Here is a 19,298-nt window from a genome sequence, read left to right on the forward strand (position 1 = left end):
AGGGAGGGAGGAAGGAAGAAAGAGAAAGAAAGAAAGAAAGAAAGAAAGAAAGAAAGAAAGAAAGGATAAAGAAACGTGAAGTTATGGAAACTAAGGTGTAATACACAAGGTAGCAAAATAGTTTGTGCATCTCCTAACCTGCTGATTGAAATTTAAATAATAGTTCCATATGTTTTGTATGTGTGTGCTTGCATGGATTTTCACATATTTGTATATAGTTACGAGTACATTGTGAAAGCATACTTTATTTACTTTGTATTTTCTCATTAAAAACAATTTGTTTTAGGTCTCAGTGGCATTGATCAGTCTATTTGAAACAATACTCCTTGGTTATCTCAGTTACAAGGTAAGATAGTTTAATTAGTTTTCTGCTGTAGAACTCACTGCTAGCATTTACCAAGTTTTCTTCTTTTTATAATTCATACTTGGGGATAAGGTAGGCCCTTCTTAAACCACTTTAATTATTCAGAGCCTCTCTAGTATGTGATAAAAAACTATAGTAATATGGTAGGATTTTCCTTGGTGTCTTAGAAGTACTTCACTAATTCCTTTGTGTTTACTTACCCTATAGGCATGCTTCTATTGAGTCAGTGGAATGGTGCTCAGTCTTATTGTTCTCAATCTCTTCTCTTAAAAAATTAGAAAACAATTTTGCCTTTAGGAATTATTTTAATACATTATTTTAATTACTGGAGAAGTTCTGTTTGGTTAACACATTTTATCAAGTATTTATGAAGTGCTCCTGTTTAATAAACTCTACAATCATGGCTCTTTTCTCAATGGCTTTGCAGTCAAAAACATGGGGTGATGGGAGACATGCAAACAAGTACAAAATCAATCCAAAGCAAGAAGCAGTGTTTGACAAGTATAAATGAATATGATGGGTGCAGGAAAAGAAAGGCTATATCTTATGATTAAAAGAAGCACTTCAGTGATAAGCAGACTCCTGTGTCAATGGTTTTAATAAGGCAATGTGAAAAGACAGGATCATCGGAATGGATAAATTTGCAAAGGACTTTATAAGAGACTATCAATATGAAGTGGAAGAATGACAGATGACTACATTTGGTTAAATTATGGATACCTTGTATGACAATTGTTTTGAACATCTGGGTAACCCAACTCTAAATAAAACACATCTCACAGTCTATGTCTTTGGTGAGAAATGATACAGTGTGCAGAGAAAAATCAATAATGAAGCTGGACCTGGTCATACACCACTGTAATTACAGGTTTGAAGACAATAATAGGGGGATCCAGAAATCAAGGCCAAGCCTAACTATAAGAAGGTATGAAAATAAATTAACAAGCATTAGAATACAAAGATTATAAAAAGGTGAAAGGCAAGTTCTAGAAATGTCTAAAGAGGATCAGTATTGCGCAAGTGTATATGATCTCTGAAAAATGCCTGAAGTTTCTGAAAGGGGCAGTTAACTCCCCATTCACCTTCAGAAATCCATCTTACTGAAGTACTATTGAAACTGAAATTTGAATGTTGGTTTACTGGGGCAGGAACTTGGTAGGATTGACTCAGAGACAGTACTCTAATAATGGAGATTATCTACATTGCTTGAAATGAGAAAATATAGGGAGGATAAAGAATGAAGGAAGGAGAAATTTCATGGAATGTAATGAGAAACCAAACAAGGAAACTGGGATTTAGATACCAACTGGGATAAAGGTCCATTCTCATGAGAGATTACGGAAGATGAGGGGCAATGAAATCACATATATTTACATTATTTAGAATGTACTAACCCATAGATATTCTGTATTGATAGAGGGAAAGACTTTTAATAATCTCGGTCTTCTTGCCGAAAATGTGCACTGCAAGTTTGTCCTGATGAACAGATGACTCCCGATTTTCAATTATCTAAACTGCAAAGTAGAAATGTGACAATTGTCATTAAAGTTGTTTAGTCTTCAGGTGTGTAATGAATGTTGAATTTGAGGCCTAAGTGACTTACATCTAACTAAGTAGGCATGTGGGCCCTTTAGATATATCAGCCATGTCTCTTTCATTTTTGCATGTTTAGTTGAAGAAATATAACATAGCCAAGTATTAATATTCAATTGATGAATATTTTTCCTCCAAGTTTCAACTACAGGTAATATGAAAATTATTTTCTGCCTTGCTAAAAGGAATCCCAGCTTTGATTGAAGAAGTAAATTAAAATATACAAGGAGATGCAGGATAATTTTCATTGAAATTATATGAGGGTGACATTCATAATTAATTACTTCCTATCATTGAGAAAATGATAGCAGAATATTATAAGTCTTAGCAGACTAAGCTTAATGACATATAATATTTTTTCTGACCCCCCATAATCTTTAATGGCTTGGTAGAAGAGAAATAGATGTTAATGTCCAAAAAGTTACAAAGGAAATGGAAAAGATAAAAAAGTTTGTAACAGTAGAATAAATTTCTATTAATTATCTTCTATTCCTCTCATAAATTTATTCAAATATGTGAACTTTTGACCTAGCCAGTACAGTGTTGGATAACTTCTTTACAATGAATAAATTAAATAATTGGTAATAATTTATGGCCTATAAATAAGATTTTAAACTTTTCTTCTTCCTACAAGCTAGGACTTTTAAAATTAGAAGATAGACTTACAAAAATGATGTTTAACTGCATTATAAGTTCTGTCTATATTTAATAGTGTTTGATACCCCGAGGTCTGCGATATCAATGTGACTACACACTAAACATATATATATATATATATATATGTATATACATATATATAATTTATTTTTATAAAGCATTGGTATTTGCATTTAATATTAAAAATACAGTATTAAAAAGCATTTAAGCCATCGACATCAAACATTCTACAATGAGAATGAATTAAATTCTTTTTTAGATTTAATCATGATTTATTTATTTTTCTTTATTTTATTTTTACTTAAAAATTTCCACCTCCTCTCCTCCTCCCATTTTTCTCCCCCTCCCCCCATTCTGCTCCCCCCATCCCCTTCCCCCTCCCTGTCCAGTCCAAACAGCAGTCAGGGTTCCCTGCCCTGAGGGAAGTCCAAGGTCCTCCCCTCTCCATTCAGGTCTAGGAAGGTGAGCATCCAAACAGACTAGGCTCCCACAAAGCCAGTACATGCAGTAGGATCAAAACCCAGTGCCATTGTCCTTGGCTTCTCAGTCAGCCTTATTGTCAGCTACTTTCAGAGAGTCTGGTTTGCTCATATGCTCCATCAGTCCTAGTCCAGCTTGCTTTGGTGAATTCCCATTAGATCAACCCCACCGTCTCAGTGGTTGGGCGCACCCCTTGTGGTCCTGACTTCCTTGCTCACATTCTCCCTCCTTCTGCTCCTCATTTGGACCTTGGGAGCTCAGTCCACTGCTCCAATGTGGGTCTCTGTTTCTAGCTTCATCCATCGCCAGATGAAGGTTCTATGGTGATATGCAAGATATTCATCAGTATGGCTATAGGATAGGGCCATTTCAGGCACCCTCTCCTCAGCTGTCAAGGATCTAGCTGGGGACATCTCCATGGACACCTCGGGACACCTCTAGTCAAGTCTCTTGCTCGGCAAAACACTCAAAATGCACAATGAATACCTTCAAAGTCATCAACTTTTATTTAAGTAATTTATATAATTTATTTTATTTTATTTCAACAAAGAAAACAAACTATCTTTTTTTTTTTCAGTTTACATACCAATCCCAGTTAGAACTTCCTCTACTCCTCCTATTCCCTTCACCTTGCTCCCCACCCCACCCTCCAGCGACTCCTCAGGGAGGGTAAGACACTTTGTTTGTGGAAGGTCCAAGGCTCTCTCTGCTATATCTAGGCTGAGCAAGGTAGCCATGCAAAGAGCATGGGTTCCCAAAAAGCCAGTACAAGCAGAGGGATTAATCCTAATGTTGCTACCAGAGGCCTGCAATCTTACCCAGTCATACAAATGTCACCCACATTCAGAGGGTCTTGTTTGGTCCTATGCTGTTTTCCTCCCTGTCTGGTTGGAGTTGATGAGCTCCCATTAGCTCAGGTAAACTCTTTCAGGGAGTATCTCCATCATGGTCTTGACCTCTTTGCTCATATTCTCACCCCTCCCACTCTTCTACTAGACTTTGGGAGTTCAGTCCAGTGCTTTACTGCAAGTCTCTACCTCTGTTTCTGTCAGTTGTAAGGTGAAGGTTCTGTAGTGATATTTAGATATTCATCAATATGTCTACAGGGCAAGGCCAGTTCGGGCACTCTCTCCTCTCCTCTACTGCTTAGGGTCTTAGCTGGGGTCATCCTTGTGGATTCCTAGGAATTTCTCTAGTGCCACGTTTTTTTGCTAGCCCCTTAATGACTCCAACAATCAAAATGAAATCTGATATTGTTCTTTCAAGGTGTGTGAAGAATTATGTTGGAATTTTGATGGGGACTCCATTTAATCTATAGATTGCTTTTGATAGGATTGCTATTTTTATTATTTTGATCCCTCCTATTCAATTACATGGAAGATCTTTCCATTTTCTGGTATTTTCTTCAATTTCTTTATCAAAATATTTAAAGTTCTTGTAAAACAGAGTTTCACTCCTTTGGTTAGTGTTACCCCAAGTTATTTTATGTTATTTGTGCCTATTTTGAAGAATGATGTTTCTATGATTTTTTTCTCAGCTTCTTTATCATTTGTACATAGCAGGGCTACTGAATTTTGAGTTGATCTTTTTTCCTGCCACATCCCTGAAGGTATTTATCAGCTGTAGGAGTTCTCTGGTAGAATGTTTGGCGTCACTTAAGTATTCTATCATCTGCTAATAGCGAAAGTTTAATTTCTTCTTTCCAATTTGAATCCCCTTGATGTCCTTTTGTTATCTTATTGGTCTAACCAGAACTTCAAGAACTATGTTAAATAGATATGGAGAGAGGGGACAGCCTTATCTTGTTCCTGATTTTAGTGGAATTGCTTAGAGTTTCTCTCCATTTAATTTGATGCTGGCTGTTGACTTGCTGTATATTACTTTTATTTTCTTTTGATATGTTCCTTGTATTCATGATCTCTCCAAGACCTTTATCATGAAGAGGTGTTGAATTTTGTCAAATGCTTTTTCAGGACCTAATGAGATGAATATGTGTTTTTCTTCTTTCAGTTTATTTATATGGTGGAGTACATTTATAGATTTTCATATGTTGAACCATCTTTGCATGTCTGGGATAAAGCCAATTTGATCATGGGGGATGATTCTTTTGATATGTTCTTGGATTTTGTTTTCCAGTGTTTTATTGAATAGTTTTGCATCTATCTTCATGAGTGAGATTGGTCTGTAATTTTTTTCTTGGTTGTGTCTTTGTGTGGTTTTAGTATCAAGGTAATTATAGCCTCATAAAAAGAGTTTTGTTTCTATTATGTGAAGCACTTTGAGGAATATAAGTATTAAGCTCTTCTTGTAAGTTCTGGTGGAGTTCCACACTGAAACCATGTGGCCCTGGGTTTTTTTTTTTTGTTTGTTTGTTTGTTTGTTTGGGAGGCTTTTTATGGCTACTTTTACTTGCTTGTAGGTTATAGGTTTTTTAAATTGCTCACTTGGTCCTGATTTAATTTTGTTATGTGGTACCTATCCAGAAAATTGTTTATTTCTTTTACATTTACCAATTTTGTGGAGTACAGGTTTTTGTAGTATGACCTAATGATTCTTTGGATTTCCTCAGTGTCTGTTATGTACTACTCGTCATGTCTGAGTTTGTTAATTTGATTGTGCTCCCTCTGCCTTTTGATTAGTTTGGATAAGGGTTTGTCTATCTTGTTGATTTTCTCGAAGAATCAGCTCTTTGTTTCATTGATTCTTTGCAGTTTTCTATTTTCTTTGTTTTTATTTATTGATTTCAGTCCTCAATTTGATTATTTTCTGTCTTCTACTCCTCCTGGGTGATTTTGGCTTTTTTTTTTTTTTCTAGAGCATTCAGGTATGCTGTTAAGTCACTAGTATGAGATTTCTACAATTTCTTTACTTAGGCACTTAGCAGTATGAACTTTCCTCTTAGCACTGCTTTCATAGTGTCTTATGCATTTGGGTAAGTAGTGCCTTCATTTTCATTGAATTTTAGGAAGTCTTTGATTTGTTTCTTATTTCTTAACCCACAGGATATTCAAAAGAGCACTGTTCGATTTCCATGATTTTATAGGCTTTCTGCAATTAGTGTTGTTAAATTCTATCTTTAAACCATGGTGCTGTGATAAAATACAAATACAGGGGTTACTCCAATTTTTTGTATCTGTTGAGGTTTCCTTTGTTACCGAGTATGTGGTCAGTTTTAGAGAGGGTTTCTTGAGGTGCTGAGAAGAAGGTATATTCTTTCTGTTTGGGTGGAATGCTCTATATATTTCTCTTAAGTCCATCTGGGTCATGACATCTGTTAATTTTCTTATTTCTCTGTTAAGTTTCTGTCGGGTTGAGCTGTCCATTGGGAAGAGGGCGTGTTAAAGTCTTCTATTATTAGTGTTTCAGGTTTGATGTGTGATTTAAGCTTTAGTAATGCTTTATTTTTTTTTACATGTGTGGGTGCTCTTTTATTTGGGGCATATATGTTCAGGATTGAGACTTCATCTTCATGGATTGTTCCTGTTATGAATATGAAGTGTCATTCTGCATCTCTTTTGATCGATTTCAGTATGAAGTCTATTTTGTTAGGTATTAGAATAGCTACACCTGCTTATTTCTTAGGTCCATTTGATTGGAAAATCTTTTTTCAACTTTTTATTCTAATGTGATGTCTGTCCCTGAGGTTGATATGTGTTTCTTGAATACAGCAGAAGGCTAGTCTTGCTTTCATATCTATTCTCTTAGCCTGTGTCTCTTTATAGGTGAATTTATTCCACTGATATTAAGAGATAGTAATGAACAGTGATTGTTAATTCCTATTATTTTTGGTGGTAGTGTTTGTGTGTTTCCCTTCTTTGGTGTTGGCTGTTGTGTAGTTACCTTTTGTCTGTGTTTTTGTGGGTAAAGTTACCTTCTTAGCGTTGGAGTTTTCCTTCTAGTATTTTCTGTATGGCTGTTTTTGTGGGTAAGTATTGTTTGAATCTGGTTTTGTCATAGAATAACTTGTTTTTTTCATCGATGTTGATTGAAAGCTTTGCTGTGTATAGGACTCTGGGTTCACATCCCTGGTCTCTTAGTGTCTGCAGCACATCTGTCCGGGACCTTCTGGCTTTTATGGTTTCAATTGAGAAGTTGGATGTATTTCTGATGTTTGGCTTATATGTTACTTGACATTTTTCTTTTTTTTTTGTTTTTTCTTTTTTTTTAATTTATTTATTTATTAAGGATTTCTGCCTCCTCCCTGCCACTGCCTCCCATTTCCCTCCCCCTCCCCCGATCAAGTCCCTCTCCCTCATCAGCTTGAAGAGCAATCAGGGTTCCCTGACCTGTGGGAAGTCCAAGGACCGCCCACCTCCATCCAGGTTTAGTAAGTTGAGCATCCAAATTGCCTAGGCTCCCCCAAAGCCAGTATGTGCAGTAGGATCAAAAACCCATTGCCATTGTTCTTCAGTTCTCAGTAGTCCTCATTGTCTGCTATGTAAGTCCGGTTTTATCCCATGCTTTTTCAGACTCAGGCTAGCTGGTCTTGGTGAATTCCTGATAGATCATCCCCATTGTCTCAGTGTGTGGGTGTACCCCTCGTGGTCTTGAGTTCCTTGCTCGTGCTCCCCCTCCTTCTGCTCCTGATTTGGACCTTGAGATTTCTGTCCGGTGCTCCAATGCGGGTCTCTGTCTCCTTTCATCGCCTGATGAAGGTTAATATTCAGGAGGATGCCTATATGTTTGTCTTTGGATTCACCTTCATTTTTCCTTTGCAGTTCTTAATATTCTTTCTTTATTCTTGTATGTTTTGCCTTTTTATTGTAATATGGCAAAAGGACTTTTTTTTTTGTCCAGTCTATTTGTTTTTGGTAAGCTTCTTGCACCTTCATAGGGATACCCTTCTTTAGGTTGGGAAAGTTTTCTTCTCTGATTTTGTTTAATATGTTTTTGAGCTAGAGTCCTCCTTCTTCTATTCTTAGTTTTGGTCTTTTCGTGGGGTCACAAATTTCCTTATTTTTTGTGTTAAGAATTTGTTGGATTTAATGTTTTCTTTGATGAGTGAATCTATTCATTCTTTAGTATCTTCAACCACTGAGGTTCTCTTTTCCCTCTCTTCTATAATATTGGTTATGTTTGCCTCTCTAGTTCCTATTCATTTACCAAGATTTTTCCATGTCCAGAATTTCCTGGTTTGTGTTTTCTTTATTGCCTCTATTTCAGTCTTCAAGTCTTGAACTGTTTTCTTTACCTGCTTGATTGTTTTTTCTTGGTTTTCTTTGAGAGATTTATTGATTTCTTCCATTTTTGTGTGTGTGTGTGTGTTTCTTTTTTTCTCGTTCATTTCCTCTTCAAAAGTCTCCATAAGCCTCATAAAGTTACATTTAAAATCCTTTTTTTTTTCTTTGCTTCTTCTGGGTTAGGATGATCAAGTTTTCTTGTTCTATGACGACTGGGTTCTGAATTTACCACATTGCTTTTTACGTTGTTCAATGAATTCTTGCATTGGTACCTACCCATTCCTTCCTCCGATTGGTTTCTGCAGTGTCTTTTCCTCTTGGTCCAAACTTGCAGTGACTGTTTGCATCTTTGGGAACTGCTCTTGGTCTGTTCTGCACTGTCATTGTTTCTGTGTAAAGGAGCAACTGAGGTCTCTCTTGACCTGCTCTCTTGGTTAGCTCTATTGGTCTACTCTATGCACTCACAGCTTGTGCTTCTTTAGGTCATCTCTTTTGTTCACCATATTTTGGTCCTCTCTGTGTAGTTGCAGGAGTGTTTGTGTCAGAGTGGCACCTGTGGCTTGCAGAGTCCAATGGATGTGATAGGAGTGTTGGAGATACACACCTGCAGGAAACTCTCCTGCTAGCTGGCTAGAGAACCTGAGGCAGGTGGGGGTGGGACTTGGGGGCTTTGCCCATGTATGGAGGGCCTAGAGAGTGCTGTGACCTGCTGGGTGGCTAGTCACTCATCTATTGGTTCTCTCTGTGTAGTAACAGACTGTGTTTCAGAGTTCCATTGAGGTTTCAGGGTCATGAGCTTTTAAAATAGAACTCGGTTTAAACATGCATATTCATTAAATCAAAGGCAAACATAAACAAACATCAGCATGGTTTCCAAACATCTAAAAATAAAAATTCATCACACCTAGAAGCTTTTGTTAAGGCTGTGATTACTTGTTCTATAATTACTCTAAAAAGTATTAATTCTGAGAAATATGGCAACATAATAACTTATCTTGTATTTTCTAAGATGGTTTTAAGTATATCTATATTCTTTGGATTGTTTAGCATGCCTTGGCACTTGAAATATATGTATTGTTAGTCATACATTTGATGCCATAACCTTCATTATGCTATTTAAAATTTATTTAAAGAAGATAAACTATCAGATTATTTTATTATGTAAGGTAAATATTCTTGTTCTTATCCCTTTAGAATAAAATGTTTAACCCACATACCCAATGCTCGGGTAGAGTTTTTGTAGAAGAGGGATAAAAAAAGACTAAAAGGACCAGAGGATCTGGGACTTTGCTGTGAGATTGTATCCTAGCAACATCAGAAATTATATCAGTAAATTCCTATCAATGAGACTACCCTTATATGAACTGAACAAGGAGGAAGCCCAACTAGATATGGAAAAGCCCACAAGGGTTCAGCCCTACTCAAAGAAAGACTGGCAACTCAGAATAATTTGGAGTGTAAGACATGGTTCTCTCCAGAAAAGAGAACCCCAATTGGGTTTCTAGTGCCAAAATTCATTCCTAAAAACATATATTCAATAGTAGCATTTTATGAATCCATAAGGTTATAATAAGAAATATATATATATAATAAGAAATATATATAAAGACTTACATCCTTTGATAACAACTAGTAAAAAAAAGAAGGCATGAATTTGAAGGAAAATGGGGGGGCTATGTGAGAGGTTTGGAGGGAGGAAAGGAAATGAAGAAATGTATTAATATAAAATCTCAAAAACAAACAAACACAAAGAATAAAATGTTTATATACAATTCCTAGGTTCAAACTCGACTCTGGAAACTCTAGGTTGCCACATTTCTGCAACTTTTAAAGCACTTTTTAAAATACATTTCTGTTTTCTTTGGGGATAATATCTAGAATATTTTCTATCATGTGTTTTGCTAATGTTTAAGTATTGGCATGCCCATGGTAACTGAAATGGTTGGACTGAGTTTTATTTACATTTTATTGAACTCTTCAGATAAGAATAACCTAGCATTAGGTACTTAGATTTGGTAGTAAGCTACATCTTAGAAGGAACAAATGCATTTGTTTCTATCTAAGTGAAATAACTGTTTGATATGATTTTGAAAGGCACTTTGCTAGTCTTTAGATTGTGTTTATAGATTGTAGCATAGTGGCACTACTTCAATGCATGCTTTCTCTTTTCATCATAATTTAATTTTGTCCTGTCAATTCTTATAATGTATGTCTACTGGGAATTCCTAATGGGCAGTGAAACTCTCAGATTCTTTCTATATTTATTTTTAATAATTATTTTAGGGAAAATAATTTATGAATCCATCACTTAGTTCAGAAGTTAACTTGAGACCCAGATTTAAACAAACTGAGAATAACTACAGATATATGTGTTATTTTTTCCTTTATACAGTTTGAGCATGAAAATTAGTCCTCAGTGGGAAGTTTATTCAGTTCCTTCAGCTCACATTTATTCAAGCACGCATGCACGCACACACACACACACACACACACACACACACACACACACACACACAAAATGAATCAGACATAGTGTGGTCATCATAATATAATCACAGTCTTTATTTAGAAACATCATCCTTTGTGGCATTTGTGTGAGAAACAGATCAAAACGTCTTGACTTTATGTTTATGTAAAATCACTGTGTATAATTTAAAATCTGTGCTTGTATGCTAGATGCATCAAAATGTTATGTTTGGAGTATGTCCTTCTTGGAGTAACTATGACAGGATGATACAAGAAAGGGAAAGTAAAATGAAATGTAAAAAAATCCATAAAACTCCTAAGACTACTTTAGCATGTAAAATGCGGTCAGGAAGGAAGACCACTTGAAGACTTGTATAGAAAGGCACCACTAGGAGCAGAAGGAGAGAGAGCACGAGCAAAGAACCCAGGACCGTGAGGGGTGCACCCACACACTGGGACAATGGAGATGTTCTTTCGGGAATTCACCAAGGCCAGCTGGCCTGGGTCTGAAAAAGCACGGGGTAAAACCGGACTCGCTGAACAATGCGGACAATGAGGACTACTGAGAACTCAAGAACAATGGCAATGGGTTTTTGATCCTACTGCACATACCGGCTTTGTGGGAGCCTAAGCAGTTTGGATACTCACCTTACTAGACCTGGTTGGTGGTCCTTGGAGTTCCCACAGGTCAGGGAACCCTGATTGCTCTTCAGACTGATGAGGGAGGAGGACTTGATCGGGGGAGGAGGAGGGAAATGGGAGGCGGTGGCGGGGAGGAGGCAGAAATCTTAGATAGATAGATAGATAGATAGATAGATAGATAGATAGATAGATAGATAGATAGATAGATAGATAGATAGATAGATAAATGAAAGGCACCACTATGCCACTTTTGATGAATCAAAATTACCTCGGAACTGGAATGACTTTTAAAATAGGGTAAAAGGCTAGAGAGATAGCACGATGGTTAAGAATGCTGGCTGCTCTGCCCAAGATCATGATTTTGATTCCCATCACCAAAATCAAATGGTCCACAAAAATCTGTGTTACTCCAAATCCAAAAAAAAAAAAAAATCTAATGCCTCTATTCTCCTTTGACACCCATATTCAAATGCAAATACCAACATGCTGAGACACACTTCAATTTAATTAAAGCTAAATTAAAAAAATAAAGATAGACAGCTCAATACACACCAACTGAGATAGTGCCTTTTACACTAGAATAGGACTTTCTCTTTTTAAAGTGTGTGAAGAGTTGAAGAGTTTTTAAGTGAGTGGAATGAATATACGCTGGAACTGTAAAGGGGCAATGCATGTTTGGTAATATAATACAGTTAGAGATTGTGTAGGTAAATTCCTTTGGGGCTGGCATGGGTGGACAGATAATGTTTAGGAGGTTTAACTAGATGAAAGACAGAAAACAAATCAAAATATAAACTAAGAAAATTTTATGTTCTGTTTGCAAATTTTTTTTTTTTTGATTTTTCGAGACAGGGTTTCTCTGCGGCTTTGGAGCCTGTCCTGGAACTAGCTCTGTAGACCAGGCTGGTCTCGAACTCACAGAGATCTGCCTGTCTCTGCCTCCCGAGTGCTGGGATTAAAGGTGTGCACCACCACCGCCCGGCTGTGTTGTAATAGGAGCGGCGGGGCTGTGTTCCCAGCACCCCAGCCACTTGGCTAGCTTATGCCCCGAAATAATTACACGGAAACTGTATTCTTTTAAACACCGTTTGGCCCATTTCTATCTAGCCTCTTCTTGGCTAACTCTCGCACCTGGACTAGCCCATTTCTAGTGTAGCCCACGAGGTGGCTTACCAGGAAGATTCTAGCCTACGTCCATCCTGGGTCGGAGCTTCATCGCGTGTGTCCACGTCCACCCTGGAGATGGGAGCATGGCGTCTTTCTGAGGTGTCTGCCCCGGAGAGGAGAGCTGTCGAGTCTGAGCTCACTTCCTCTTCCTCCCAGCATCCTGTTCTGTTTACTCCTCCCACCTATGTTTTAACCTATGAGACCAAGCAGTTTCTTTATTGCTTAAACCAATGAAATCAACAGATTGATATATGACACTCCCACATCACGGCTGTTTGCAAATCTTTATGTCCCATTGATACATTACAGTCATGTAATGGGAAAGCATGATGTAATATGTTTCTCAAGGATGCTTGATTTGTGTTACTGGGAGAGAGTTCAATGAGGAGTAAGACATACATTTGGCTTTCAGACATATTACATTTATGATTTCAAAACCTCAAAATGTGATAGTGGATTAAATATTTGACCTTAGACAGAATTTCCAAGATGGTATATTGATCTGGATTATATATAATCTGTTTAGAAGTCACAGGTTATTGTTGATTATAAGCTGTAGCCAAAGCATAGTTAAAAGTCCTTAGAATGACTTTTAATGTAAATAGGCAATTTTGAAATACTTCTAGAAAATTTCTGTTTAAATTAGTTTTCCTGTTTAGTGATTTGTGTTTACTTACACTAGGGGGAAGTTTCCAAATATAAACTTCTTTCAAGGGTTTTCAATGTAGATTATTAACAAGATTATTATAGTTTCCAAATAATTTTTCATTCATTTTATTTTATTTTATTTAAATTCATTTATTTATTAAAAAGTTCTACCTCCTCTCATTTCCCTCCCACTCCCACAACTCCTTATCCCCTTCCCTCTCCAGTCCTAAGAGCAGTCAGGGGTCTGCCTGTGCGAAGTCCAAGGTCCTCCCTTCTCCATCCAGGTCTAGGAAGGTGAGTATCCAAATAGACTAGGCTCCCACAAAGCCAGTCCATGCAGTAGAATCAAAATTCAGGGCCATTGTCCTTGGGTTCTCATTCAGCCCTCATTGTCATCCACATTCAGAGACTCCAGTTTGATCACATTCTTCATCAGTCCCAGTCCAGCTGGCCTTGGTGAGCTCCCATTAGATCAGTCCCATTGTCTCAGTGGGTGGATGCACCCCTCATGGTCCTGATTTCCTTGCTCTTGTTCTCTGTCCCTCTGCAACTCATTTGGTCCTTGGGATCTCAGTCCAGTGCTCCAATGTGGGTCTCTGTCTCTATCTCCATCCATTGCTGGATGAAGGTTCTATGGTGATATGCAAGGTATTCATCTGTGTGGCTATAAGATAAGGTTAGTATAGGCATCCTCTCCTCTGCTGCCCATGGAACTAGTTGGGGAAATCCCCTTGGCAACCTGGGAACCCCTCTAGGGCCAAGATTCTAGCCAACCCTAAAATAGCTCCCTTGGTTAGGATAACTTCTTCCTTGGCCCATATCCACCCTTCTTCCATCTCAATTATCCCATTCCCCCAAGCTCTTCCTAATCCTCTCCTTACTTCTCTCTCCCCATCTCCCCTTCCCCCCAATCCACCCCCAACATCCAATATCCAGGAGGATAAATATATGTTTTTCTTTGGGTTCACCTTCTTATTTAGCTTCTCTAGGATCATGAACTATAGACTCAATGTCCTTTCTTTATAGCTAGAACCCACTTATTAACCCAATTAAAAAATGAGGTACTGAACTGAACAGAGAATTCTCAACAGAAGAAGTTCAAATGGCCAAAAGACACTTAAGGCCATGCTCAACCTCCTTAGCGGTCAGGGAAATGCAAATCAAAACAACTTTGAGATACCATCTTACACTGGTCAGAATGGCTAAAATCAGAAACACCAATGATAGCCTTTGCTGGAGAGGTTGTGGAGTAAAGGGAACACTCATCCATTGTTGGTGGCAATGCAAACTTGTTCAACCACTTTGGAAATCAGTGTGGATGTTTCTCAGGAAACTGGGAGTCAATCTACATCAAGATCCAACAATTCTACTCTTGGGAATATACCCAAGAGATGCCCAATCATACTACAAAAGCATTTGTTCAACTATGTTCATAGCAGCACTATTTCTAATAGCCAGAACCTGGAAACAACCTAGATCCCCCTCAACAGAAGAATGGATAAAAAAGGTGTGGCACATATATACTTTAGAGTTCTACTCAGCGGTAAAAAACAATGATATCTTGAACTTTGCATGCAAATGGATGGAAATAGAAAACACTATCCTGAGTGAAGTAACTGAGACCCAAAAAGAGGAATATGGTATGTACTCAAACAAGGAATTTATTTTAGTTAGAAAATAAATCATTATATTAATAGAAAGGAGGAATTGTATCCTTGAGTACTTATTTGTTTATTTACTTTTGTCCTAGTAAGTACATAAATTAGTACAATCCATGTTACAAACTCTTGTGTGGAAGTAAGGCATACCATCCAGAGGGAAAAATGTGAACAGTGTTTCAGAAGTATAAAGAGCTTGGCAGATCCAGGGAACTGTAAATTTTAATATGGATGAGTCTGTGGGTGATTTTAGGATTGAGAGTGGCTCATTCTAACTACAGGCTAAACTAGTATCCAGAATTAAATTTGTGAATCTTTATGCAATATAACTGTGAGCTTGGATTTTATTTTCTAGATGACAAGAACATAAGAATTTAGAAATAACTCTGTGCCCTAAGGTGGAAGATAATTCAGAAATGAAACCAGTCAAATGAGTTTTAAGTTGTCAGCTTTAATGCATCTTTAATGGTTCAAGAAAAAAAAATCGTTTAAAATATCATATGTAAAACTGAAATGAACATCAGGAGTCATCATGATGAACTGAACTTTTTCAATGTGTCCCAGGAACTGGGAAAATGAATAGTAATCATTTACATACCAATAGAAAAATATTACCCTGTAACATAAAAAATAACTTAATATTAGTAAACAGTTAAACAGGATTATTGGAGAAATCTGTGTCAATGTCAGTAGGAAAATCTGGTTATCCTATGATGTGGATGTCTCCACTATATGCTGTAAACATGCTTTATTATCATTGGTTAATAAAGAATCTGCTTCTGCTTGTGGCAGGATAGAATAGAGCTATATGGGAAAACTAATCTGAATGCATGTAGAAAGAAGGCAGACTCAGGCAGGCACCATTTACCTATCAAAGGAGAAAGATACCAGAACCTTACCAATAGGCCATGACCTCATGATGATAGATTAATAGAAATGAGTTAATTTAAGATATAAGTGTTACTAAATAAGAAGCCTGTTATCTGAGTTTCTGTCCTGCCTGGTCCACACAATCTTTAATTTCCAAAGAAATCACACAGAGGTCTACATTAGTTATAAATTGATTGGTTCACTAGCTCAGGCTTCTAATTAACTCTTATAACTTATATTAACCCATTATTCTTATCTATGTTAGCCACCTGGCTCAGTACCTTATTCAGCGAGGCAGTCACATTTTGTTTCTTCTGTGGTGGGGCCAGGACTGCTGACCAAGCTCCCTTCTTCCCAGAATTCTCTGTTCTCACTGACCCACCCCTACTTCCTGTCTCATCCCACCTATACTTCATGCCTGGCTACTGGGCAATCAGTGTTTATTTAAGATATAATTGCCAGAATACAGACCATTGCCCCATACCAGAAGCCTGAGTTAAGAAGCCAAACAATGTTGTAATTAATTTAGTTTTCTGTAATTATTCAGTTCTGGGCAGCTGGGAAGCCAAAAAGCAGTGTCCATTTGCAAATGGTGCCCAAACATTTGTCAAGGAATTCAAATAAAGCTTAAGAAACCTTTAAAAAAGATGGAGACCCACAAAACCGAGAGTCAAGTGGAGCTTCTGGTAGCCACATTTTTTTTCAGATAGGCTGTTTGCTTGCAGTGAGCAGAGGTGCATCTCCTGTAAGAGAATGAATGCTTCCTGATTTAGGATTAGTTGCAAAAAGTGCATGGTTTCTTTTAGAGATGGTGGCTCTGGCTCTTTTCAGAGGTCCTGCACTTAAATGGGGTTTGTGAGAAGAGTGCTACAAGGTACTAAATGGTGACATAGATAAACTGTGTCCCTGGAGCTGGGGAAATGAGCATGGATCACAGAACTGGAGGTAAACATACCAATGCCATATTAAAAGACCAAGACAGACAAAGCCATAATCTAGGACCACTGTGTCCATGTTGCTTATCATTTTAAGAAGTACTCCTAGAAAGCAAAGGATTATGTATTCACAATAAGGACATATCCATAAAAAACACTCTAAATGGGTCATAGTGTTGTATAAATGTATATGGGCTTTAGAGAGAAGAAAGCGTAAAAACAGTCATCAATTAAAGGAGGAATGATAATAAAATAAACATTAAAATGCAATAAAATAAAAAGCCAAGTAATATGAAAAATACACAAAGAGATTGAATTGTGTATATTATTTTGTTTTCTTTGAATTTTTTGACTGTGAATGAACTAACTGCAAAGAGAGATTTCATTGTATGGGCTGATAAGCTAAGCTAACATATATATTTTAAATGTATCTTGACTTCAAACTTTGAGTCACAAGATAAATTACTTTGGAAAAGAGATTCTGCCATGGATTCCTTTCAGTCTAATGTGGTTTGATGGAACAAGAACCCCCCAAAGGGTCTCCATGAACCCTGAAAATAAGTCATGTAAAAACCAGCAGGAAGCTGTTTGGAGAAGACAGTGCTCAAATTTCCAAAATGATTGTTTATGAACTTTGGTTTATTGATATAAATTTAAGGTCATTTTTTTCTTATGTACATTTTTACTCTTGTTTACGGCATTATGTTTATACAACTCATTCAAAATATAATATATAATTAAAATTACAGATTAATAAATAGTCATTTAAAATAGTCAAACTTGTGGTCATATTAGGTTTTCTAGATATACAAAGAGGTATTTCAGTTAGTTAGATTATCTTCAAATCTTGAAAAATCTACAGAATACACCCTATAAAAGGTTTGAGAATTCAGGCTTTTCTCAAAAGTGAGACATGTCTGCTTCTGGAAGCACTGATCTACTTCAAGAGGATGATGGGCATTGAAGAAGCTCCTTATGGAGTTTGCTAACCATTTGGGCAAGAAAATGCTCTTGCCTGTAATGCTTAAGAGTATGCTGTATGAATGGAACATGCCAGACCCACAACCCCCCCCCCCCAAAAAATAAATTAAATATTAAACTTTAGACTCATAAAGAAATATTTTAACTGTAATTCTTTCTTTGTACCTGTTTCATTATGTGTAATTTCACTATGTTAAAGATAAAACCTTCCTTTTTATTGAGATAGAAAAGTAGAGATGATGTAGGATTTCCCTCTGCATGCTGTGAACATGTTTTAATACCATTCATTCATAAAGAAGTTGCTTTGCCCTTTGGCAGGGCAGATGCCTTGTAGCTGCTGAAGGAGAAAGACAATGGAAACTTACTAGTAGGTTACAGCCTTGTGGTGATACATAGATTAATAGAAATGCGTTAATTTAAGATGCAAGAGTTACTTAATGAGACGCCTGAGCTAAGAGGCCAAACAGTGTTGTAATTAATATAGTTTTCTTTTTAGTAATTATTTGGCTCTGGGCTACTGAGAAACAAAAAAAAAAAAAAAAGCAGTATCCATTTACAATCCTACACTTCTACAAATCCTTGCATCTTACTGCTGGTCTATGCTAATGGATGATTTGAGCAATTGATGCATAGTTGTTGATTTTCCTGAAAGCAGAGTGTGGATTGTTCTCTTTGAGACCACCCACATCATGATGTTCGCTGCCACTTCCATTTCCACTCATTTGTTGCCAAGTGACTTGGAAGTCCAGTGCAGATGAAAACCAAGAGATAAAGTGAACAGTATTTTCACAGCAGTCTGGTGTGACATCCTTTGGACAGACTAGTGCAGCCTCTTCCTCGTTCTCTGTGTGAGCTTCTGTGGCCTTGCTTGGGCTTTTCACTCATGCAGTGCCTCAGGCTAGCTTCTCAGTTTCTGATAAGGATGTCTGGCTCCTGAGGTCCCCATCTGTTCCAGTCCCATGTCACCACAGGCACACACCCTTTGAGGAAAAAAAACACTTAAAAAGCGAGCAGCTTCCCTTCCTTATTTTCCATATCAAATTACAAAGAAATACATTTATTTATTTTATGTGTATATACATATATACATATATTATACACACACACACATATATGGAGGGACTGTGGCTCATTTTTAGGCTAGCTCTCATTTTTTTTCCTTTCCTTATTTTCCCACATGTGTTAGGCATGTACTAAATATAGTTTCAAGTCTGCATGAAACTAAGTTATTTCTTTCAAGTTCTTTTCAGTTAACTTGAGTTGATGAGAAAGGCATCATTTCACTCCTAACACTTCTTTGCAGCAAAGATCTCTGTCTGTGAGTTTCCATCTCCCACATGCTCTTTCTTGTACCACATTGGCTATAAGATGAGGGAGGGTTGTGAGCTAATGTGGCAGACATTGTTAGCATCTTAGCACATAGGAAAGAGATGATCTAGCACTGCAGTATACTGAGCCACTGCAACCTCAAGGAATATTGAAAACTTCTTATTTATATCTAATGTTACACGACGATTGGAAAACGTGGGCAATCCAGATTTCTTTTTCCCAATTTGTGGATCGCTTCTGTGAGTTCGAGATCAGCCTGGTCTACAAGAGCTAGTTCCAGGACAGGCTCCAAAACCACAAAGAAACCCTGTCTCGAAAAACCAAAAAA

The 19,298-nt window shown here is 37.2% G+C and overlaps 1 protein-coding gene across 4 annotated transcripts in view; it reads left to right on the top strand.

Moving 5' to 3' along the window:
- The window catches only part of Kcnt2 (potassium sodium-activated channel subfamily T member 2), a 388,623-nt gene that overhangs the window by 140,510 nt on the left and 228,815 nt on the right, over positions 1 to 19,298 (top strand). For all 4 annotated transcript variants that reach the window (XM_026779913.1, XM_026779914.1, XM_005348456.3 and 1 more), the window contains exon 5: positions 287 to 346. In XM_026779913.1, coding sequence (XP_026635714.1) covers positions 287 to 346 — 60 coding nt within the window. The remainder of the gene's footprint in view (positions 1 to 286; positions 347 to 19,298) is intronic.

This window comes from Microtus ochrogaster, chromosome 6, assembly GCF_000317375.1.
Source record: "Microtus ochrogaster isolate Prairie Vole_2 chromosome 6, MicOch1.0, whole genome shotgun sequence".
Classification (NCBI taxonomy): Eukaryota; Metazoa; Chordata; class Mammalia; order Rodentia; family Cricetidae; genus Microtus; species Microtus ochrogaster.